This window comes from Podarcis melisellensis (assembly GCF_964234715.1).
Source record: "Podarcis melisellensis genome assembly, chromosome: 5".
In the NCBI taxonomy this organism is placed as follows: Eukaryota; Metazoa; Chordata; class Lepidosauria; order Squamata; family Lacertidae; genus Podarcis; species Podarcis melisellensis.
The window spans coordinates 45,941,897-45,968,386 of NC_138537.1; the positions used below are offsets into that span (position 1 = coordinate 45,941,897).

The window sequence follows — 26,490 nt, forward strand, 5'->3', positions numbered from 1 at the left end:
GGCTGTGCTGCTCAGTAAGGAAGATTATGCTTGATTTTAGCTCTGAAGTTAACATGTGTATGCTACCAAATAGAATCCATTTACCATTTAAAAGTTTGCTGACCTGTTGTTGTAAGACGCTGAGTCAAGGCCCAAACCAGGGGCAACAATGCAAACAGCATACCAAAAAAAATCTGGTAAATGCACAGAAATAGGCTGCCATCTTAGGTGCATGCATAGAAATGTCACATGTGTACCATGTGGAAGGTCCTATGGGGAGAGAAAAATGGAGTGTGGATGACAGCAGCTCTCAGCATGTACCTCTTGTAGGTACTTCAGGCAACTGAGCACATACTTCTGTCCCATAGGTAACAATCTGTGTGAGTGTCTGGAGGTGGTTGGAGGATGGATGGCGGCTAACAGATTGAGGTTGAATCCTGTCAAGACAGAAGTACTGTTTTGGGGGGACAGGAGGCAGGCAGTTGTGGAGGACTCCCTGGTCCTGAATGGGGTGACTGTGCCCCTGAAGGACCAGGTGCGCAGCCTGGGAGTCATTCTGGACTCACAGCTGTCCATGGAGGCGCAGGTCAATTCTGTGTCCAGGGCAGCTGTTTATCAGCTCCATCTGGTACGCAGGCTGAGACCCTACCTGCCTGGGGAAACCCAGCCAGATGGGCAGGGTATAAATAATAAATTATTATTAGTAGTAGTAGTAGTATTAATCGGTCTATTCTAGAGGTCTATTGTAATTCTATGTACAGATCGTAGGCAGATAAGGTTTCATTTTAATGTTGTTTGAAGCTTTGTATGTGAAGTTGGGGTAGGGGTATACGTGCAAAGCTGTCACTAACATTTTGCTGACAGAGGCAAAGGACCAGATGGTCACCTGCACACATCCCTCCCTTGTACAAAAGATAGGATGCGGAACCTAACTTCAACATTTGCAGCAGTACGGCATCTTCTACTGCTCCCGAGGGCAATAGGCTAGCTTAGAGGATGCAGGGCAGGTTATGTAACACATATAGTTTTCTTCCCTACCCTCTCATCCTAATTTTCCACCTTAGGCAGATGTCTCCCTCTGCCTCATGTTGGGACCAGCTCTAGGATGAGGTCTTCCTATTGCAAAAAAACTATGTGTATTTTTTTCATGTGCTGCTAATTACTAGATTGGGGCTATGGTGCCAATCCTGGGAGTTGAAGCCCAAGTGGTATTATTAATAATATTATATGTTTATTTATACCCCATCCTTTTCCTTGACAGGAATTAAGGCAGCTTACAGATAAAAACAAAAATTACTAAAAACATAGAAAATCTATCATTAAAATACAATTAAACATTGATAGAATTAAAATGATATACAGATATACAGGGCATAACCAGCAGTTTGAATTGTGCCTGGAAATAGATCAGTAGGCAGTAGAGCTGTTCTAGCAAGAGAGTCATCTGCTTCCTATAACCAGCTGTGCTATGTTTGTATATAAATTGGTATATAAATTTAATAATGATCATGATAGCCACTATATTAACTAGTGTACTTTAACAGAAGTTTTTATATTAAAGAAACTGCCAGCTGGAACATATGATAAAATACTCAGGCAATGTTAACAAAACCTGGACATAACATAATTATTTCTTGCGCTCTCTCTCTAATTCACCACTAACTTCCTCAGTCAGTAAGCTGGTATATCAATACTCTAGGTGCCTTCTTCAGATTTCAGTCTGTTTGTGTATTTTTGCCAACTGCAAAAAATGTAGACACCAATTTAATTATGCTATCATCTTTGGCTGTCCTTTGATGTAGGAGAGATTTATTCATCAGCTAGTTCTTCATAAAATGCACATTCCAAATGACTGCTCCAAAAGATAATGCTTTACATTTTCAGTTGTCTGAATCTCACAGGAACAATACACACACACACACACACAATCATATGCAGTGTGTGTGTGTGTGTGTGTGTGTGTGTACAACAATTGTTTCTACACTAGTAGTTTTAATTGGTAAGTTTAAAAACGGCTTGGATTCTAAGATAAGATCTTAAGGCAGTTGTGGGGAATTTTTGGCCATCCAGAGGTTGTTTTCATGGAATACCCTGTGCTCTGTGCCTGGTCTGAGGAGGAAGACGCTGGGAAGGGTCCCAGGAGGAGCTGAGGAAACCATGGGGCAGCCCCCCTCAAGCGATCCTAGAGAGAGAGACATGGATGCAAGCGACAGCAACTGGAAGGAGGGGGGGTTATTGTTTTGCTGTTTTGTTTTACTTATTTATCTGTTTTTATTCTGTATTTTATTTGGGTATGTGTGGTGTGTGGGCACACACCTATAGCCCTTTAGGGGCAAGATGTGCCTGGTAAGGGAAGGGCTACTTAAGGTGTGAGGAGGCTGGTTCCCTTGTGGGCACAATTTTCCTGGGTGGACGTTTGGCTAAGGAGTTTTGTGAGGACCAAGGAACAATGGAGTGGGGTGGGAAGCAAAGTAATTCTACTAAGGTGGAGAGACTGTGGGAAGGAAGGTAAGAAAGCATAATATTTTTTGTTCTGCTCCTGTTTTTGTTGGAATTCTGCAACAATTCTACTTGGGGGAGAACCCTGATAGCAGCAAAGCATTGACTATCACAGGAACAAGACAGTATAGATGCTTCAGAAACTGAAAAAAAGAAGTTTTTGAAACACACAGCATAGAGGCTACAATATCCACACACAAAACCATAATAAAAAAACCGCTTAACACTACAGAGTTTCACCATTTTTATCCACAATTTCCACTGAAAAATTGCTGAATGCTATATATTTCAATTGAAAAACCCTGCCAGTAATTATTCCATTCGAGCTTTAACATGACTTGGATCTTCCTGGGCAGCTGTGCTACTGCTTGAACTCATCATACGGGGCATACTTCAAAGCGAAGCACTTTTTAAGTATCCTTTCTTGTCAGTGGGAAAGATGTAAGCATGTAACACAAGTCCTTTGTTGACATTAAACATACTTAACTTTGGCTTGTGGAGCTCAATTGTCCCACACAAACAAGCTCTGCTGCATCAGACAGATCTGCATGGCTGTTTAAGGAAGCAGTTTTATTCTGCCATTAGTTTAGATGCCTGCTCCAGAGAATGCAGCCCATTGGGAAATTCTTCTTCTGTCTAACAGGAACAGGAGTGAAAGAGCCCTATTTGCATTCATTTCAGTGGAGCTCGAGGAGAAGACATTGTTAGTGGTTTTACCCAGAGGCTGACTCCAGCCTTTTGCCTTAAACACCTTAACAGCTGGCAAAACTAGTTTTGCTTAGCACTAGACCATCTCAAACTGCCTACTCCAGAAGTTGTCAGATCTTACTGGCCATAGGATGATCCGTCTTGACCAGCCAGCCTTTCTCTAAATAGTGTCCTGCTGAGAAAACAACATACATATTTGCTACCATCTTCTCCAGTACTCATAATATTTAAGATCTTCAAGGCTAATTGCTTCTAGCTTTTTTATAATCCATTAAATATTTAAAAAGATGACCCAGTTGTCATTCAAAATAAAGGAGAAATTGTTGCTTTTGAAGCTAGCTGCAGTAATTCAATTCTGTTTTTAGTGTATTTGGGGCTGGGAATCTGATGTAGTGTCTCCTCCAAATTAGTTCTCTTGCTCTCTATTTCCTCTTTCTCATTCTCAACTTTGTAGACCCTAGTGGGGGCTGGTAATGGCTGAACTTTCCCCATTTGATTCTTTTGGTTGTCACCAGTAGGGATGGGGGAGAAATTAGACTCAGTTCACATTTAAAGCCAAATCAAATTCATACTTTCCAAAATGAAATGACAACTAAAACGCAGACATCCTTCGAAATTTGCACTTCTCTAAATTTTTCAATGCAGCTCTCCAAACAATGTTTACAGAAATGAATTTATTATGAGAAAAACATGTTAGTGGGAAATTGCTTGCGGAAATGTGCACATTAGCCAAATGTGCATTCAAAAAGAATGTGTTTATTAGGAAAAAATCACTCCTGAGTTTTCATGACAATTTTTTTTTTAATGAAAATTGCTGCAGAAATGTGGAGAAGTGAATATAGGATTGAAAAATGAGAAACTTAGAGAATAAAAATTGATAGATCATTCTATCCCTAGCCACCTGTTACAAGTATATTAAAGCACTATGAGCTAGGCAAATTCCTATTCCAGATCCAGCACATTTGAGGTTTAGTGACATCAGCGGTGCTCATCTCCTCATCTTTCTACAGATAAGGAGAGCTCACATGTTGAGTTCTCTGGTGAGATTCCAAAGAGAGGATGTTCCCTGGGTTGGAATTTCCTGAAAAACCTGACACTGAGTTCATCTGCACAGCTGTTTTTTGTTTTTCTAATTCACATCTTGCTTTTTAATCTTAATGAGAAGCAAGTTATTCCACCCTCCCTCAGTTCCACTAAATGGGCAACCAATTCTTCCATATTATATTCACTATTATATGTAAAATACCATATGCATATTATAAGTGTATATATTCCAGGTTCCTAAAGTAGCCAGCTCATAAAGAGAGACATGCAGCAATACACATCGCTGTATAAAATAAGTATTACTAATATACAATTATCCTGCAGAAATATAGCGGCTTGACTTGTATATGCATTATATGCATGACATACATATTTTTGGTAGATAAATCATTTTTTATTTTTAAAAATCCAATAATGTGTGAGCAGTGTGGACACAAGTGGGCACTAGATACAGATGTTGTCTGATGTGAGTAAAGCTCAGTCACAAAATGGCTATCCTCATCCCTCCTCCTTTTACAGGAAGTCTACCACTAAATCTCTTCCTCTTCACACCTGTTCTGCAAGATGTGTATGTCTGTGTGCAAGGAATACACTTCTGTTAAATGTGTACTTTTAAAAAGACTTAAACCCTTAGAGGCTACATGATGCCATATACATTATTTATTATAAAGAAATGAAGAAAACTGTTAAGGGTGGTTTGCAAACACGTTTGATTGAAAAGCTTGTGCAGGTCAGGCTTTTGCAGAGTATGTGAAAACATTGAGCCCACTGGAAGCAATACGAGCCCAGAGGGAGAAACAAACAACACACCTTGTGCTGTGGAAAATATCTGATTCTTCAGAAATGTGCAGTTTGGGAATTAGGAAGGTTTTCAAGAAATAGCCATTTATGCAAGTGGTCTGAAGGCAAAGGGATCTTTTACTTTGCTGCTGCTAAGCAGGCTTGGGTCTGCATCCAGGCCACACATTTATAACACAATTAAGGCACCCCTCACAAAAAACAAACAAAACCCCCTTGGGAACTGTACTTTACCCTTAAAAAGGTAAAGGTAATGGACGCCTGACAGTTAAGTCCAGTCACGAACGATTCTGGGGTTGCTGCGCTCATCTTGCTTTATTGGCCAAGGGAGCCTGCGTTTGTCCGCAGACAGTTTTTCTGGGTCATGTGGCCAGCATGACCAAGCTTCTGGTGAAACCAGAGCAGTGCACGGAAATGCCATTTACCTTCCTGCCGGAGTGGTACCTATTTATCTACTTGCACTTTTTTTGGCATGCTTAGGAACCGCTAGGTTGGCAGGAGCTGGAACCGAGCAACGGGAGCTCACCCCGCCGCGGGGATTCAAACCGCTGACCTTCTGATTGGCAAGCATAAGCGGCTCAGTGGTTTAGACCACAGCACCACCCGCGTCCCTTACAGAGCTACAATTTGCCACAAGGTTTCAAAGAATGTGTGTTAACTTTACATTGGTACCTCGAGTTACAGATGCTTCAGGTTACAGACTCCACTAACCCAGAAATAGTACCTTGGGTTAAGAACTTTGCTTCAGGATGAGAACAGAAATTGTGTGGCGGTGGCGCAGCGGCAGCCGGAGGCCCCATTAGTTAAAGTGATACCTCAGGTTAAGAACAGTTTCAGGTTAAGAACGGACGTCCAGAATGAATTAAGTTCTTAACCCGAGGTACCACTGTGCTTTAAAGGCATGTTGTGTACATAGTCTGGGACTGGGCAATGCCTAGATGGGAGATGCTCTGGGAACCACAGGTAAGCTGACTTTGATTCCTAGAAAGAAGAGAGGGGCAGGGATATACATGTAAAAGGGGAATCCTGACGTGTCCTTGATTTTACTTGTGAAGGTTTGGTTTAAAGAATGAACTTATTTTGTGTAAAATAATTTGTATCCCACACTTCCTTAATAAGATCAGAGTATTGCATAATGAAAACAGATACAAAAATAACAGACAACATGAAGCAATAGTAAATAATTCAGCAGCCAAAATATCTAGTAGTTCTCAGAATCCAGATTAAAAAGAAATGTTTTAACTGGGAAGGATGTTAGCTTGGCTCTTGCTGCTAGGCTGCCACCATGGCAAGCTCCTTTCCCTGTGTGAAATGGAGCACCACGATTCATGCTGCCCACCTTTGGGTTCCTTCACCTGAGCTTCTTTTGGGCAAAGCCTGAAACGGGCTGGAAAAGGAGCCCAGCCCTTATAAGTGCTTGTGGGTGTGTTGATATAGATGTGAAAAACCCTTTTGAGAAACTTCAGACAATGTTCTTCATGCTTTTAGCCAGCTGTAAAATCCCGAATGCTGCACATTGGAGTAGAATGTAACTCATTTTCTCATTGTATGATTAAAATGGTCCCAAGTTTCATGACCTTAAATGCACACAGACGGGCATATGCCCCATCCCCACCAAATGTAAGCAAAAGTAATTCTGATGTTTTAGTACAAAATGAAGCATACCAAAGAGCACAAAACAATACAGGGGAAATAACTCCCATGCCCACCGACAAACATTGCCCTCTGGCATAATTAGATAAAGTGTTTGCATTAGTTCTCCTTTTTGTGTCATTATAAGTATCATTAGTATTTTTTTTCTAAAGCCAGCTCCAAATTGATGCACAACTAATAAGGCCAATTTGACACATCTATAATGGCCAGAAGTGGAGCATTTTGTGGGAACAATGAGTTATATGTCAAAAGAGTACAGGGTGGCTGCAAATTCAATTAGAAGAACATTCTGCCTTATTACCATTCTTCAATGGATCAGGAAGGACCCAAGGTGTTTTACCATTTGAGACAAAGAACATGGTGTTCCCCTTTTTCCACGTACAGAAGCTAATTGTGCTGACACCTGAATCTTACTTCAAAATTGATGATGGGAGAAGACTGTACCTGAAGGCAGCAGGCTAACTTAGCGAGTGAAGGGAAGGCTATCCTTCAACAAATCACCACTGCTCCCCACTCTCCAGCATTTGCTGCCTAAGGCAATTGTCCCACTCTGCCTAATGGTAGGGTTAGCCCTGCAATAAATAGTTCAGCAATAGTGAAGGAGGTTTGCTGAAAGACACAGCTTGTTCACCTCCACTGCATGCAAACCATGTGCCCTTCCCCAAACACACATTCACATCTGCCTATGATACATTTGCACACTGATTTGTGACAGCTGAATGAAAGAAGCAGCTCTGGAGGGTCTGTGCTAATCTAATAATTGGCTTTATATAAACAAAGAGTGATCTATTCTTAATGAGTGAGCAGTAGCCAAACCCATGCCAGGTTCTAGGCAAGACCCTCTCCCTGGTGGATGAAATGGTATTAAATCTAAAGCCTCTGGCATTATTGTTCTTTGTGCTTTTTGAACTAGGCTATGTATTAAATCCAAGGACCTTGCCTTTCATGGGGCTGTTTCATGCACTAAATCCATTCAAGTCTCAGGGTGGCTCGTTTCAAATGGGAAGAAGCCAGCTGCTTTTCTCCTCTTCATTTCCTATCTGCCTTGACCTCTGCTTTCTATTACAGCATTCTGCCTTTCAGATTGATTTGTTTCTCTTCTTCTTCTTCTTCTTCTCTCCCAGGTCCGTCACGGGTTTGGACAAGGAGCCTGACCTTGTACACATGGAGGCTCGCACGACAGATGGACGTGAGTGTCTCTGCACCGAATCTATAAAGTCAGAGAGGGAGAAACTGCATTTTCATTTGGGTTGTTTTGGGTTCTTGATTTGCATTCTAATTGATAGGGAAGATGTGGGTCGCCAGGCTCAATTTGCTGAGTGTTTCTATCCTTAAACTCCAAGGGGAACCAAGAGTACAAGTTTCATTCCTGGAGAAAAACAACAGCTAAACTCAGAAAGAAAGCAAGAGTAAAACTCTTTGGCCAGGACTGAAAACTTGTGCTTGGGATATTGTGAATGCACATATGGCCAATAAAGCTCCCTGCCAACAATCTATAGGCCACCCCTATTTTAGGTGTAACCAATATGTGTGTGATCCCACAATGAACCTGGAAGTGACCTGGAAACTTCACAAAAGATGTCACTATAAGGGTGGGACAGAGTGGGGCAGGGACAGGGCGGGGGCAGAATGGGGTGTTTCAATTCCACACTATTTCACGCAAGCATGCAATGACCCCAAACGTAACCCACATGCAAATCGGGGGTTGCCTCTGTCTATCTACGTCTATATCTATCTATCATCTACGTCTATCTATCATCTATCTATCTATCTATCTATCTATCTATCTATCTATCTATCTATCTATCTATCTATCTATCTATCATCTATCTATCATCTATCTATCATCTATTTATTTATCTATCTATCATCTATATCTATCATCTATCTATCATCTATCATCTATCTATAATCTATCTATCTATCTATCTATCTATCTATCTATCTATCTATCTATCATCTATCATCTATCTATCTATCTATCTCTATCATCTATCATCTATCTATCTATCATCTATCTATCTATCTATCTATCTATCATCTATCTATCTATCTATCTATCTATCTATCTATCTATCTATCATCTGTGTTCCTGGGCCAGGGAGCCGGTCTCCTCCTTCCCTGCTGTTACCTGCACCATCTTCCTTCATTTTCAGAATATGCCACCAGGCTATATTACTGATACAGTTATAGCTGGAGTACCAGTATTTGCTCCTTTCAATATGGCATTTCTAGAAACTACTGATTTCTGTATTGTTTTGGCCATCCATCTTTTTGAGCAAAGGCCTTATTTGCTTTCCGTCTTGTATGGCAACAACGCAAGCCATTGGAACACACTTATTGGTTCCTTGGTGATATTTTTCTTTTTAGCAAAGCAGCTTCAGGAGGAGAATTTGAGGAGAACCTGAAGGCACTGAACTCTTTCTCCAATCTCTCTCTCTCCCCCCCCCATTCTAAACTCACCCCTGCGAGGTTTCAGTTACATAACAACAGCGATTCTCGCGATTGCACAGACTTTTTCATTCCACGTGGTTCTGAAGAAATGAAGGATTGGACATAAATTCCACACAGGGAAGGGGATTGATCCTGCAAGTGCCCCAGTTGAATTCTTGTGTGCATGACTGAAGAAAGCACAGTCTGTAAAGAGTAGACCTTGCTCCTGGATTCTGCTCACACAATCTGCTTTCCTCCACCACCTACCCCATCATCCTCACCCAAGGCAACCCCCACAAGAGGCTCATTTTGTGGAACTGCAGGTGGCAAAGGGCTCTGTTAAAGACCAGCAGCAAGTAAAGCACAATGTTAGTTGCCAAGTTTTTTTCTGCACAACAGCATAGAAGCTGAGTCACAACCACCATGATAGTCAGTGAAAAATGAGGCCAGTATTATCCTTTCCAGCCTTTTGGTTGCTCTTAGGACCAAATTCATGTTTGGGGTGAGCACCAGCCTGCTCTCCATCTCAAGAGGAAATAGTGTCATGTGCAATTAGCCTAGGAAGTGGTATTTGCCATTTCATGCTTTGGGAAAATCCTTGTATTCTCAAGGACTTAGGGGTTTTCTCTGGTATTGATCAATTGACTTTGATTTTTTCAGTCAGCAGGAAGAAAAAGCACTCACCCATAAAAGTGGTTATTTATCCCAATATTGTAATTGAAAGTGTGGTCTGGTTTAAACATGTTAAATCAGTTTGAATTATTCTCAATACTTCAGTACTATCATTGTTTTAAAAATCCATGAGTTAGATCTGTTGTGCCTGGAGTATTGTAATGAGGCCAGTATTATCCTTTCCAGCCTTTTGGTTGCTCTTAGGACCAAATTCATGTTTGGGGTGAGCACCAGCCTGCTCTCCATCTCAAGAGGAAATAGTGTCATGTGCAATTAGCCTAGGAAGTGGTATTTGCCATTTCATGCTTTGGGAAAATCCTTGTATTCTCAAGGACTTAGGGGTTTTCTCTGGTATTGATCAATTGACTTTGATTTTTTCAGTCAGCAGGAAGAAAAAGCACTCACCCATAAAAGTGGTTATTTATCCCAATATTGTAATTGAAAGTGTGGTCTGGTTTAAACATGTTAAATCAGTTTGAATTATTCTCAATACTTCAGTACTATCATTGTTTTAAAAATCCATGAGTTAGATCTGTTGTGCCTGGAGTATTGTAATGGGCAAAAGAACTACAGTTGCATCTGTGAAAATGATTCTCCATATGGAGAACTCCCTCCACAAAACACCTCAGAAAGATGCTTTGTTTTGCTATTCAACATCCTGAAATGTAATTTTCATTTTTAATGGCACATAAACATTAAAAATTCAAACCCAAAACATAAAATTGCATTCACTTCTAAATGTCAGTGAAGCTTGTGCTAAATTTTTCCCTAACCAGTGTGAGGCCTCTAACTGATCAAATCTGTGAGAACCTCTGATTTTATCTTTACGCTTCCATAATGACTTTTCATCTATACATATGACTCTCTTTGAAAGTTTGTTCTGCCAGGATTTAGAGATTTACAAAGCTCACACCAGAATGCCATCCCACCTGTTACAATGAATGCATGAATTCTTGCTTTCTTCTTGTAGTTAGGAGGGCAACTGTTGAAAATGGACAACTGACATAGCTGGATAACTAAATGAGACTTCTGGTGCAGTTAGGGTTTGCAAATCTTCATCCCCTCTCAATTCAGATTGACTGATCAATTGATTCCATTCCATTTATTAATAGATTCCTAGGAAACATTTCAAAACAATTTAACAATTAAAAACACCTATAAAACAATTTCATATTATGCTTGGCACACTCATAATTCCCCTCACTTCGACTCCACTCATTTCCTCCTAGTTCAATTCTATATTCAGACACTGCTGTTCTCCTGAGAAATGATTAGGAACACAGGGTCCAAATACTTCTCTAAACACACTCTTGTAAGCCTCAGCCCCTTGGGCTACAGTGTCTGTGAGATCTTCCTAGAGTGCGCAAAGCTTCCCATCCTTTCAATTACAGCACTGCAAGGGCAGCATCCCAGGTTGAAGGAATTTTTGATGCACATGACACACAGTATTGCTAGTAAACAACCTTGTGATCTCCCTGTTGTGGAGTATATTCTTCTCTCCCCCACCACCCAATAGCTGATTGTGAAATGTTTTAGAAACAACTGAGAGCTTCCTTGAACTGGTGTGTGATACTATGGTGGCAGACATTTCTTAAATAAGAAGTTTCAATTCCAGATGACTAGCTGGATCAGTTTTGTTTCAGCAAAAATAAGGAGCCAAATACTTGAACAGATGATATGCAGTTAGTGAATTCCTTTTGTCCGTCAAGATCCCTAGCAGAAGCTTTGTATCTTTTCATACAAAGCATAAAATTGAAATGGTTGCCTTTAAGCATGTTTTTTGAAAGGTACTTTGAATTTGAATTCATATGAATAATTTGGAGCAATAATTTTTCTGTTTGTGTGGAGAAACACCATGGTTACAACACACACACACACACACACACACACACACACCCTTCAGATTCTTGCATGTTAGGAAGATGGCCTGAGTTGTGGCATTAAATGATTATTCCTGGGCTGATAGCCTGTTCAGACCCAACTCAAATTAAAGTTTGACAATTGAACTCTGCCTTCAGCTTTTCACCTCAAAAGGTTAACTTTTTAAGAACAGAGGTGTATAGTGCGATGCCTCTTCGGTTCAACACAATAGGCTGGAAAAAGAATTTCCCCCAGCTTGTAATGCCTCAGTGAAATCAGAGGAGTGAGTTTTGTAGCCTGGGAATTATTCCTGTGCTTGTAATTTAGACTGAAAATAGGATGATTATGTGCTTGCTCAGCCTGCATTTGTCATTCTTGCAGCCAACAACCACTGATAACACCTATACTCTGGCATTGGTTACTAACCCCTTAGGGTGGGACAAATCAGAAGGGCACTAGGTTGGGGAAGGCTGGACTAGATGTTTTAAAGATGGGAACATCATTCACAGGAAAAAAACCACATACACTTGGCATCATAATAATTAGAAATGCATTATTCATTTACAGCCTGGTTTGGGGTGTGGGGAGGTCAGTTGGGCAATTGATTTTTGTCTTATTTTCTTACATTCATACCTCTCTTTTCTTCCTTCATGGAACTCGAGGAGGAGGGCATGTGGTTCTAAGGCTGTGCATGCACTGTAGCCTGGCAAGATCTGCTACGACTTGGCATCATGTTCCTTTGGACCACACCGCAGTCTAGATAAAAGGGGGGAGTGTTTGTGGGGGGAGAGCCTGTATGTGGGAAGGAAGTGTTCAAAGCTCCTTTCACTTTGCACGAGAAAAGGATCTTGTGTGTTTTGTTCAGTGGTTGCTGCCCTGCTGCCTTTGCTTGTTCATGGGGTGAAGAGAGAAGTCTCACAGCTTGGTGCTGAACGAACAAGCTGTAGGCAATAGGCAACACATTGCTTTCCCCCATTCCCACAGTGCGTTTACCAAGTGGAATTATAGCAACATGAATATGGCTTAGAAAAGTATCACGAGAATATGAATGTTGTCACTGAAAATGTACAAGTCAAGAATGCTTGAAATCCAACCTCCACCCCCCTGCAAAAAGATATTTGTCCAATTATGCTCCAGTTGCCAACTTGATTCCAATTCAAGCTGAGAGGAGTTTATTTGCCCATCACAAAATGTGTGGTTACATCCCATGTGGCCTTTGAATCAATGATTGCATTGTGCAACCCCCAACAGGACACACAGCTACTAGATTATCCTTGCTTCAACCTTACATGCTGTATAGGAAAGAGTAGCATCCCCTACTCAAGTTCAAGAGCAATCAAAAGGGTTAAAAAGGTTAGCACCTTTGATTCTGTGCATTTTCTCACTTGCCTGAAAACTTGCCTTGGCCAGTGGTCCTGAGGTGAAGGAGCGTGCATCAAAACTCACGTGTTCCCCAAATGTAAGGTGCAATCCTCAATTGGGACTTTATAAACTCAGAAGACTAAGCAGTTAAAATTTTAACTACAGGCAACTGCAGCAAGGGGATGACTTAATCTGCAGTTCATGGCCAAGAATTCATAAATGAGAACTGTGTGGAATGGCTTTTCACCAGGAAACTGAATATACTGACATACAATCCTACAGATTGTTTGAGAGAGGGAGGGAGGGAGGAGTTTTGTAGACTGTAGATATAACCTGATCTCCTCAGGTTAAGTTGATCAAACCAAGAGTACAGCCATTCATCACAATGCTGGGATGATAAGGAAGAGGGAGAAAGGATTTGGTGATGATAAACTAGTATAGTTCTAATATTAGACACTGTGAAAATTATCAACATTCCAAAAATAAGGTGTCCCTGGTTGAAATAAAGTCTTGTATCCTCTTTCAAATTAATCATGTGAAAGGCTGGACTGGATGAATCCCAAGCCGGAATTAAGATTGCCGGAAGAAATATCAACAACCTCAGATATGCAGATGACACAACCTTGATGGCAGAAAGTGAGGAGGAATTAATGAACCTCTTAATGAGGGTGAAAGAGGAGAGCGCAAAATATGGGCTGAAGCTCAACATCAAAAAAAGAAGATCATGGCCACTGGGCCCATCACCTCCTGGCAAATAGAAGGGGAAGAAATGAAGGCAGTGAGAGATTTTACTTTCTTGGGCTCCATGATCACTGCAGATGGTGACAGCAGTCACAAAATTAAAAGACACCTGCTTCTTGGGAGAAAAGCAATGACAAACCTAGACAGCATTTTAAAAAGCAGAGATATCATCTTGCCAACAAATGTCTGTATAGTTAAAGTGATGGTCTTCCCAGTAGTGATGTAGGGAAGTGAGAGCTGGACCATAAAGAAGGCTGATTGCCAAAGAATGGATGCTTTTGAATTATGGTGCTGGAGGAGACTCTTGAGTGTCCCATGGACTCCAATAAGATAAAACCTATCCATTCTTAAGGAAATCAGCCCTGAGTGCTCACTGGAAGGACAGATCCTGAAGCTGAGGCTCCAATACTTTGGCCACCTCATGAGAAGAGAAGACTCCCTGGAAAAGACCCTGGTGTTGAGAAAGATTGAGGGCACAAGAAGAAGGGGACAACAGAGGACGAGATGGTTGGACAGTGTTCTCAAAGCTACCAACATGATTCTGACCAAACTGCGGGAGGTAGTGGAATGCCTGGCGTGCTCTGGTCCATGGGGTCACGAAGAGTCGGACATGACTAAACAACAACAACAGCATCCTCTGTTAACAAATATATTAGATGGAGAATCCAGACACTTGCCACTTACTGCATAATCATTTCAACTCAGTTTAGTGGTTTTCAAATTCTGTCAGACATCTTGCATGCTCAATGTATTTTGTTATTTTCCTGAACATTAATTTTTCTGTGGTATTAAGTGTTCCAGTAGTATGAAAGTTTCAGATTTCCCAAGGGTCAGTCTTCTTTTCTCTTTTAACTCTAAAAACTGTTTCAGCATAGCTATATTAAACATATCCGATTTGCCATTCCTGGATTTCTACGCACTGGGATAAGACCACTCCCACTCTTGGGGTGGTATTCAACAAAATATTAGCAGTAGTATAAGGGTTAGAGTGAATGCAAAGAAATTTCCTCCTGCTCATCTGTCCCCCTGTGTACTCTAGGCCATCCCCAAATCTACTTTGGACAGGGAAATTGCCAGAACAGATATAGGGGGCATGAATGGAGAGGAGACTGGATTTAGCTGTGTGTTACATTTAATACAACACTTCGTATTTTTCCATGATCTTTTCCTTATGTTGAAAAAACATGTACTGTTGTTCATTAGTTGAGCCCTGAATGCATTATCTCTTTTCACTTTGTCACTATGTTTTCTAAAAGAATCCTTCTACAATGTGGCTATTTATTAGATGAAGTTACTTTTATTCCTTAATTTTCATAAGAATTTTTGTTTAATTTTCGGGGGGCCTACATGTTGTAATATCTGTGCCACAAAACAGAACCAAAATTGAACCTACGTTTTATATCTAAACTCATCTAGGGTTGAAGATGCTTTGTTTCTATGTTCCACACACACTCTTTCGTAAAATAAATAAGACAGACTAAGAAGCAAAGTCACAAATAAAGAGAACCTCTTTTATCTCTCTGTGAATATCAAGCAGGTGACCTTTTTCTATACATTTAATTATTGGTGTAATGCATTCAAAATGACACATTTCCCAATAGGCAGCAGTTGGTTGTCATGTCAACACATGTACTTTATTTGCATCTGTTTGCCTTCTCTATTTTTCATTCCTGCTTATTGTGCACCGTTTGCTTTGGTACACAGTAGTCGCCGATTATCTACCTTGTTGGATAAAATGAAAGGCTGTGTGGCAAAATGCAGGGCATAGGAAATGGTTAGTGAACGATCACCACATATTGATACTGACCAATCCAAAGCTTGCCAGTTTTGTCTAAGATTTGAATAGATACATGAATGCATGAATCCAAGACATGAATCCAACTTACCTGAAGAGGAGATAGGTTTTCATTCAAAAAGAAAGCTACTGCTGCTTATGTCATAGTTGATACTTTTCATACAGCTAAGAAGGATGGACTTTGGATAATAATAATAATAATAATAATAATAATAATAATAATAATAATAATAATTTATACCCTGCCCATCTGGCTGGGCTTCCCCAGCCACTCTGGGCAGCTTCCAACAAAATATTAAAATACAGTAATGCATCAAACATTAAAAGCTTCCCTAAATAGGGCTGCCTTCATGGACCAGGACATTTACATGGACATGGCCCAGGTATTTACATATTGCCTAGGTGTAAGCAATGCTGAGGCCATTTATTAATCATTTCTTGAACTGTTTCCTATCATGCATTTTTAGTAACAAATATACCCAAGGCCTTGTGGAGTATAAGAAAAATGTGGCAAAGGAACCCGTTCATGTAGGTCGATTATAATGGCAGCATGAAGTCCAGGAGTATGATGAAAGATGCTGGACAGGTAGACTGGAACTGGATTATATGTATCTGGAACAGGAATAGTAGCCCAGAAAGCAAGTAATAGGGGGTCGTAGGAAAGCCATAGTTGATAGGGATCTAGGATAGCAGGCTACAAGAATCTACATTCCAGGGAATGTAGGCAAAGAAATATATTGGGAAACGTCTTTGTTTTCCAAATAATGCTCATAGTTCAGCAGGGAGGATTCCTGGGCTGTGCATATAAGGTTTTGAACTCAAGGCTGTTGGTGGTGAAAGATGAGTCAGATTCTCTCGTCTGAGTGTTTGCTTAACATCAACTCATACAAAACTATCAGAAAATATTTTAACATACCTTCTTCTTATTCCCATTACAGATGCCCATTATATAACCTGTAGGATTCAAGAATGTTCAGAGACTACGAAAAGCGGACCTTTTTTACACTCTATTGACACAAGCTCTCTCGTCGTCCAGGATGAGTACATTTTCATTCAGGTATGGGTTTGTAGAATCCAAATTTGCAGATCACGCTGAAGTTGCATGCACAATATCAACTCCTTTGTGAGTTTTGTTTTCCATGCCAAGCACTATTTTTTGGAAAAAACTTAGTTGAACAGAAAATATGCAAACATGGAAATGGTTTTACAGATTTTATGTTTGATATTGGTCTAAGGGCAGGGATGTCTTTCGGGACCTTTAAATGTTAATCTGCATCTACCCTCTATGCCTGATTCTGCCAGATATTTATGCTGAAGGTTTTTTCTTTTTGTAAACCATTGAATTGTAATTTGAATCAATTCATTCTACTTCAAGGAAAACAGTTTTACCTTTTACCTGCCAGGCACTAATGGTAAAAGTTTGCACCCTGATTATAATGAAATTCACTTGCCATTGTAAATTGAATTTTTTTAGACCTTCAAATGGAAGAACCTAAGGAAATTCAGACTGTAGATGCTGTTATTAATTTGACTGACAGTTTAGAAATGTAGCTCGTTACATTCCTTTATCCACTTAGAATATAGGCTCCTGCCTGTCACCTTTGTATTCAGTTCTTCTTTTCTGTGATCTTTGCTTTTCTCTCTGTCACTCTAATGACTTTCAATCCTGTTTCTTTGTGCATCTGTTGGTCTGTCTTGGCATCACTTTTTCTTGAAAATTCCAGTTCATTTGTTTGCCTTGCTTTATTATTCAGCTCTTCACTCCTTTCATAGGTTTATCCATCTCAATTTTTCTTTCACAAGTTCCTGTTTTGGCTCTACTGGTCCTTCATTGTTGGGTGCTGGTAATGTCAAGGTTGCAAGTTTGATCCCCACATGGGATAGCTGCATATTCCTGCATTGCAAGGGTTGAACTAGATTATTCTCAGGGGCCCTTCTAACTCTATGATTCTATGACCCGTTGTAAAGTAACAGTTGCCAAAATATGGAATGAACACTTGTTTTCTTCGTCCCTGATTTTTGAGATTTGAGATTCACTAAGTCTTGATTGGGCAATGGACTCTTCATTCTTTGGATCAGATACTTTGCATAGCTGGATCAGTAAGCACACAGATTATAGTTTTTATTAAGCAGTCTCATAAATGTGTATATATATATATATATATAGTCAGTAAGTTTATGGTGGGTATGTTCTGATACTTGTTGGATGGATCTATCAGGCAACCTAGTTCTACTTGGTGGCTGTAAAAGTCAGAATTTGTTGGGAAATAATTAGCATGGGAAATTATTGGGGAAATAAGAGCACTGAGAGAGACTTCTGAATTTTTGCCTTCCAGGATAGTGCTCTGTCAATAGTTGTTGCTCCATAAACCTTTTTCTTTTTAAGTTTTAGCTAGGAAAACTTAGCAATTTGTCTACATCAGTTCTTAATAGCTGGTAAGATGGTACAGCAATGGACTAAAGGGTTTTAGGGTTAATTTTCTAATATCAATTGTTTTGCCTGTAGTCTATGAAAGTTCAGCTGATCCAATAATGAAGTTGTCAGCCACGGAGTGTTTCTGTGAGGGAAGGGGAAGAGCTGCCTGTGACTCAGAAAGAGCTGGGTAGGGAATGATGAGGGACTGGCAGCTGGATGGGAAGAAGTTTCTTTTGAAAAGAAAGCTAAGAAGCAGGGATTCTAGAAGCAGATAGATTAAAGGAAGGGAAAAGTATGTCCAGTAATGAAATACAGGAACTCGAGAGAGGTGTAGGTGAAATATGCATCTAGCTGAAGAAGAGAAAGGGGTCAAGGAAAGGAATGACTAGTGAAAAGCAGGAGACTAAGATATGAGAATCTGTGTGCTATTGGCATGAACCGTGTGCAAGAGAGTCAAGAGTGCTGGGCAGACAGAAGTTCTTTACCATTAATTAGAGTCAGCAGAGCTGAAGGCAGCAGGATCAAATAGTTAGAGGATTTTAAAAGTAGCACCTTTGGATATAGCATGTGGCTGGCACAAAGAGTTAAAGAGTAAGTCATATTTGAAAGCAAAAGTGGATCAGTCACTTGAAAACAGAGAACGTTGGGAGGTCTGACAGTACAACTAAGGGGTTTGGCTTTTTGTTTTCTGTATTTCAGTGCTTATAAAGGAGAATTTAGTTTTTGTTGATGGGTTTGTTGTTGAGGTTCTGAGGACTAAGAACAGAGACCGTGACAGAGCTGAAAGTTATTTTTTCTGTGACTGTCACACTGCTAAAAAGATGAAGGTGATGACATATTCAGATCAGAGTTGGACTTAGAAATACCCAGGCTTTCTCTCAAACTTCATGGCTAGCGAATGTGAAGAGAGAGCTGCGAGTATTGCTTCTGAAGTCATGCAAAGAATGCCAGTCTGTTTGTACCAGGGATGAGAGGCTCTGTGCGGGCTGATCATTCATCTGCCTGCAATTGGCATCTACTGGAAACAGAACACTTGGGGCTGGAATTAATTGTTGCTAATTACTCTAAGTTTAAATAAGCCAACAGATTAAATGAGGTGTCTTAGAGGTACTTATCTCTGTCTATCATTTGAAATTAATGGTACAGAACATTTTTATGTTTATCATTTGGAACATTAAATAAACATCAGATAAATAAGTAAGATTGAGGGACATATGAAGATCTCACAGGTGTGAGAATGATCACTTTATGAAAGTGTGTGTGTGTGTGCATTAATCGGCTCTGTGTTTACCCTGAATTAGGTGGCAAATTGAGGTGATTTGTGAAGGTTCTCATGTTTCTGTGTCAGATCATACTATTAAAAAGGCATCTTGAAGCAGATTAGGGACTCCCTAATTTTCTGAGGGCATCTTTCTGTGTACACACCACATTTAATTCTAGATTCAATTGAGACTTGTTTTTTCTGCATACTCCACATACAATCTAGGTTTATTGCATATTTTTGGCCCCTGAAAAGTGCTTCTTGAAGAACTTGTTTCATTCTGAAAACAAAAGTTCATTGCAGATTGATTCTGCATTATCCCATAATCTGCCCATTTGAAAACAGAAAGAAATCAGCAGTCCTGGCAATGGGGTGTGTGATATTGATTGTATCCTCAAAAATCTCTGGGGAGTGCAGAACCACTCCCCTTCACCCACATGAAATGTAGTCTAATGGTCTAAGAAGAGTGTAGACACAGTTGATTTATACCAGGTAGAATCTGGAGTAAAACCTTGGGAATAAGCATACAAAATCAGGGAAGTGGAATATGAGGGAAGAGTCCAACCCCTGCCAAAATAGAAGACCACTTGTTTCCAAATTCTCTTAGTATACTGTGGCTGTGTGGGAAACTCAAGTTGAGATCAGGAGAGATGAAGGTGCACTATAGCTATGTACAGGTGGCAGAAATGCTGTTAAAGAGCTATTGTTGCCCATGGAGACATTCCTGCCATGGTTTTTATTCAAAACTCTTTTCACAGGGTTCTGCAGCACTTCAAGAGGTGCTCTGTAACAATCAAAATGACAAGAGTGGCTGTGATAGATGTGCATACGTTTTGGAGTGACACTTGCAGACATCTACCTGGTAGCGTCCGTGACAATGAATATGTCCATGCTCACATCCACCCACATCCCACTTTATAAGCCCGCATTTTGAAATGCTTTTCATAGTTTTCTTTTCCATATGTGAAAAGGTAGGGTTTTCACATCCATATAGGTGTGTAGCTCTTTAACATGGTGCAACAACATCTTGAAAAAACCACTGCCTGCCTCTAACGCTATAATAACATTATTCTGTTGTGTTGAGGGTTAGTTAAATTCATAGAGTTTCTCTTCCTTCAGCAAGGTTGCCCTGTGCAAGGTAAGGCTCTCTTTCTCCTTATCACAAGTATGTAGTAGGAAGAGGAAAATAATAATTAATATAATAATAAATTTTTATTTATACCCTGCCCTTCCCCTTCTAAAAACTGGGATCAGGGTGGCTAACAGCAGATATAAAACATTGATTAAAATGCAACTTAAAAACAGCATAAAAACAGCATAAAATACAACATACATGTAGCATCAATGTCAACAAAATTCAAAAATTCAGGAGTAATAGGGGGGACCCCAGTCAGTAAACATCAAATGATCACCAGGGCTAACTGGCCAAGGTGGTCCTACTAGGCCCAGCAAGGAGACCAGGGAAGAGTTTAAATGTGGGGTCCCAGAAGGGTTTCTTCATAGGCAAGGAAAGGGGAAAGAGAATAGAGGACCAGGCTACGGTAATTCAAGTTGAAGGCCAGACGGAATAGCTCTGTATTACAGGCCCTGCAGAAGGAGATCAAGTCCTGCAGGGCCCTAGACTCGTGGGACAGAGCATTCCACCAGGTTGGAGCCATCACTGAAAAAGCCCTGGCCCTGGTGGAGGATAGTCTGGCTTCTTTAGGGCCCGAGTAGTTTCCTGCTACTCTGTGAAAATGATCATCTGTGCATCCCCTATGAAAGAGGCCACGCAAATATACAACAGTGATGGACAATTGCTCAAGAATTCTCAGCCTTGGATCTGACTATGTTTTCTGCCGGTTCCCACTGAAGCCGGTGAGATTTAAGGCATGCCTATCTTGTCCCACTGATTTCAATGAGACGCAGGTTCAACTAACTTAATCTGAATACAATCCATTGAGCTAATGACAAGTTTTGGGAGCAAGGAAGCTGTGCAGTCCCTCAGATTGTCTGACCAGCTCAGGTGAAATGACTTACCGAAATGAAATGGGAGATGGATCACAGAAAGTATAAAAAGGGAGAGTGCCTAAATTTCCATACACTGGGTGCCTTATAATTAACCCAATAATAAAATGGAAATATAACCCCTTTTGATTTTATGCAATTATCTTTGGGTGAAAGATTATGGATATGAGACTGCAATCCACTGTCCACATCCCTGGGGGAAGCTCTGTGGAAGTTAGTGGACTTACATCTGAGTAGACAGAAGTGTAGATTGCTTCTACACTTCTTTATAGGATTGCACTCACAGTTTAACTGATGGCCAGAACAAAGGGCTGTGACCTGAGCACTTCTATATTCTTCCCAGTGAGCCTGGCCAGACCCCTAAGCTTTATGTTCCTATCTGGAGCACTGTAGTCTGAGTCTATTTGGAGCTTTCAATGCAGCTCTTCCAACCTTCATCAGAGTTAGGATTGGCATCAGCATCTGGATGCACTCCATTTCTGCTTTAAATTGGGAGATCCTTGCACCATTAACCAAAGAGAGATGTAATGGGGAGGCAATAAATTATCGTTATCCTGGGACCTGGGCCAGAAACACCCCTTTTTGTCTTTGGCTTGCATGAAATATTTACTCAAGTTTCTGAAGCGCACAAGAAGAAATGTAAATGAGGGCTGTGGAGTGCAGAGTCTCTGCCTTGTTGATTGTTTATGCTGTCTGTCACTCTCTACCTTTCCAGCATTTCTTCCTCAAATCCTCTGTATCACTCCCATTTGTTATGCAATTTCATGCCTACTTGAATATTGAGAAGCTTCCCTCTTCAAATAGAGTTGGCTGGTGTGGCTCTTTCCCCCATGACAGTCGAGGGCATCCCCTTCTCATCAGTGGCTTCATTAAATCACCTTGTACCGACAAAAAGAGTCGAAACTACACCAATATTAATAGATTCCAGTTGTAATGTCTGCTCTTACTGCTGATGCTACTGAGTCCAAATGGTGATGGAAGGGAAAGGGGATCTTTGATTTCTCCTGATGAAGGGAGGGTCTGTGGCAATTTGAGCTTGATGAGAGAAATTACAGGATGAGATACCATGGTGCTTGCTGCACGAGAGACCAGAATACGTTATCATAATGGTTCTTTAAGTATTGCTCTTGATGCTGCCTAATTTTTTAAGTATCACTTGTGAGCTAGGAGAAGCCTAGATTTTATTTTTTATTTTTAAAAAAAAAAATCATCAGAAAGGGTGTTTGTTGGTAAAATGAGACTCTTAGCTAGAGTTCTTTCAACAAGAAAGTCCAAAACCTTTCTAGATTTTGGCTACATCCTCTGCAGAGGTGATGCATGCAGAGAATTGGGTTCTGCTGTCGCCTTTAATATTCATAAAGATAAAGTATCTTCCCCCAATGTCTGAGAAGACAATTAAAAGGAAAAAAAATCATCTGATCATGCGGACTAATTTTACTGCTACTTTTTGTTAAAAAGACCACTGTGATAGACTGCTGACTCAATATTTATTGGTCATTAGTGCATGTGGGTCTTACAGCAACAAGAATTCTTACAATAAGAATTCAGTCCTACATAAAGTTTGGTTTAAGAAAAAATACTTTCTAAAGCATTTAGCTAAAGACGAGTATTGGCAAAACATGTCAATACTGTATTTATGTAATCTCTGAGTTTCTTTCGCAATTCTACAAAGGTGCAGCCAGATTTCATAAGTCACATCTGTGCTTGAGTCTGGCATCTACTTCAGATGGTCTTTGACCTGAACCATGTATGAAACAATATATCTATAGGTGACGATTCCTTTGAAGGCTAGAAAAGAAATGAAAATAATGTCTACAGATTTCCAGGAAGGTCCATATTTACTGGTTTAGAGAGCAATCTAACTGCTGCCCTCCATGCCAGGCTATAGGACAGATGTGACTCTCTGCTTAGTTCTCCCAGCTAAGCAGGCCTATTTGCAGCTTCTAAATTTGCAGCTGGGTAGGAAGCCCACTGACAGTATGTCCACCAATGGAAAGCCCTGAAATGGGAAGGGCTGGGGAAGCTTGGATTCTAAGCCAATCATAACCATTGCCAGGTGGCATTGGGCCTGACCCAGAATCAAACACCGCACCAACCTGGACCCGGGGCAGGTAGCTGTCCTCATTGTCCTATCCCTGCTTTTGCTGCAGCTGCAATGACTGGCCAGATTGGAGATGCAATTGTGGCTCCATTGTTCTGCAACTCCCCACACAGGGATGGGGATTGCTTAGGACTGCAGCCTTACACATTTTTATCCCAATATAGCTATGCCATTGCTTGGATCCAGATGTCCACAGCGTTCTGATATGCACAAATAATCATTTTCACAAATAAGGGCTTCCCCATTACCTTCCTTAGTCAGAAAGCGAATGTGGAATCCTGTCTTTCGTGGGACCATGCATGTATATTGGAGCTGGGCAACATTTTAGGTCATGCCATCTATTCATAGCCATCTATTCAAATATATTCATGGCAATTATGCAATAGAAATATATTTTTCCTTGGCTTTTCAGATGGAGCTATCAGGTTTTAACAGAAATCGATCCACACAATTTATTTTTAACTTCTCCCTCTTTAGCTCCAATTGATTTTTATCTTTGTGATCAATGGTGACAAGAACACTCTGGCAGGACCACAGGGGTCACTTCCTTGAGTCTGCTATTGAACCAATCATTAAAAGCTTATTATGAAACTAATAGGATGGAGACGTTTCAGGGACTATCATGATTGCAGCTGTTTTATTGGTGAATAATGCCTGACAATCTTGATCTACTTATTATCAGTCTTAAGAAATGTAAAGGAAGAGGGGGAATGGATTGCTCCCACAAAAATAAAAACCCAAGGAGACTAGAGACCATGTAACACAGATGCTTATTTTAAAAACAACAGCACAGTGAAGATATAAGAGCAATGTTCAATCAAGTGTTTTCTTATTTGAGACTGTGCATTCCCCAGTTCCTGTCACTGTTTCATCTACACTGAGCCAAGTATTATTGGATTTGGAACTTGAAGCAAAACATCTGTTGGCAAAAATTGATTAACATTACTCTCCTTCTTTTGCTTCTGGGGGCCTTTTATTGTGCCGTTTCGTTTAAAATCTCACTTTTTTCTCCTTCCTTTCCCTCATCCCATTTTTGTCTGGTGCATCAAAAAACATCTGCACAAGGGAATATAATACTCACCTAAAAAGACTAAAATGTTTTTCTCCTGTAACTCCTCATAAAGATGATTAAATATAAGCAGCTGCCGGTATCATAAGAATTTTTACTTTGGAGAGAAAGCTTGAAGGGTGTTGTTGTGGATGTTCAACTTCAGTTTTTTATATGTGGCCTGTGCAATTGTTTTGGGAAGCAGTCATTGCTGGGAGGGTGGTGGGAGAAGTCAAGCATTTTACCTAATTAGCAAAATGATGAGATACCACGGTTAGACAAATGCGATGCCACAAGGTCTCAACTTGCAGTGATAGCTACGTTTGGGAACTTTAGCTGTTTGTGGTTACTATGGGCTCCTGACTCAAAGAGCAGGCATGTCTATCACAGTTAATCAACAGAACAAGAGCACAGCATTTTATGAAATCACCAGTGTGTTTAACTTTGAAGACATGTTGCTAAGGGTGCACTCTTATGGACCCTGGAAGAGTGTCCTGGGGTTATAGGAGACATTGGATATCCCTCTCCAATGTAAAAGGCAAAGTCCTGATGGCAGAGAGAGAGACTTGATGTTGGATTCCCCTTCCATGCTACTGCTGAAGAAGCAGACATCCTGGGCAAACTAGAGCTCTGACTCTGGTAGGGCCAAAAAGGTAGTATGCCAGGGGAGGACTGAGAAACAGCTGGGATCCAAAGGACCAATGCCATCCTGGTCCCTGACACCAACTGGGGTAAGATCAGATTCACTCAGGTATCTACATCTCTCCTTTTCTTTCCCTCCCATTGTTTCCAAAAGGAAACAAGTTGAGATACAGCTAACAAAAGCTGTCTTTGGACAAATGCCGGCTCCCTCGGCCTGGAGCATGATGAGCGCTGCACCCCATAGTCGCCTTTGACTAGACTTAACTGTCCAGGGGTCCTTTACCTTTACCTTAATTCCTAAGTAATACAGCTACAGTGGTACCTCGGGTTAATAACTTAATTTGTTCTGGAGGTCCGTTCTTAACCTGAAACTGTTCTTAACCTGAGGTACCACTTTAGCTGATGGGGCCTCCCGCCACCGCACGATTTCTGTTCTCATCCTGAAGCAAAGTTCTTAACCCGAGGTACTATTTCTGGGTTAGCTAGCGGAGTCTGTAACCTGAAGCATCTGTAATTTGAAGTGTCTGTAACCTGAGGTACCACTGTACTCTGTTATGAATCAGGTTTGATTATAATATTAATAGTTATTTGAAATTAAGCTTTAGTTTTCAGCATGTAAAAGGCAAAAGATTTATTGTTGGAGATAAGCAGTGTCCAGTGCACAGCGGAATGATGAAAAGTATGAGCCAACATGCTCTATACTACTTTATTTACAGTTCAAAGCTGGTAAGTTACAGAAAAACATTTTCCCTCTGCCGGAGCAGAGAAAGCTTCATCTCTCCTCTAAAACACGGAGAGAATCACAAACTGAAACTGCAAAGAGCAGGGAAAAACAGGAAACCAGTATACGTCACATCCAGTCTCCCGTTCCCGTGGGAAAACCTCCAACAGTACAGACTGTGTGGAATGTAAACACCTGTCTTGTGACAAGCACTTCTGCTGCTCAGTGAGGGAAGCAGAAACCAACATCCTCCCCCTTTCTGTGAACATCACTGGGCAGCGTGTTCGTACAATATCAGTACAAACCCAACTTCTGCACATAGGTACAGTGTTGATCCCTTGATACAATCTTGGACAATACATCAGCAGGAATTTCATTACCTGGCATATAGGACACCGTTACGAGTCCCTTCTGAATACGTTCCCTAGCATGTTGCACCTTCAATTGCAAGTGCTTCGTGCTTTGCTTACAACCTTCAGAATTCAGCAAAGCCAAACATGCTTTGTTGTCCTGGTAAACCTGGATTGGACATTTGACAGGAATTTTCATGTCTTTGCACAATTGTAACAACCATTCACAATCTTTAAGTGAATAAGACAGTGCATTCAGTTCAGCTTCACAAGTACTTAAGCTAACTGTTGTTTGCTTCTTGCACGACCAATCAAATAGACCCTGATTGTACTTATAGCAAACTCCAGACGTACTTTTCCTGTCTGTAGTGTCACTTCCAAAACTTGCATCTGCAAATAT

At 40.6% G+C, this 26,490-nt stretch overlaps 1 protein-coding gene across 1 annotated transcript in view; it reads left to right on the forward strand.

Moving 5' to 3' along the window:
- Nucleotides 1–26,490, forward strand: part of SORCS3 (sortilin related VPS10 domain containing receptor 3) — a 399,928-nt gene that overhangs the window by 272,494 nt on the left and 100,944 nt on the right. Inside the window, exons 6-7 of the mRNA XM_081912026.1 lie at nucleotides 7,806–7,870; nucleotides 16,483–16,601. Coding sequence (XP_081768152.1) covers nucleotides 7,806–7,870; nucleotides 16,483–16,601 — 184 coding nt within the window. The remainder of the gene's footprint in view (nucleotides 1–7,805; nucleotides 7,871–16,482; nucleotides 16,602–26,490) is intronic.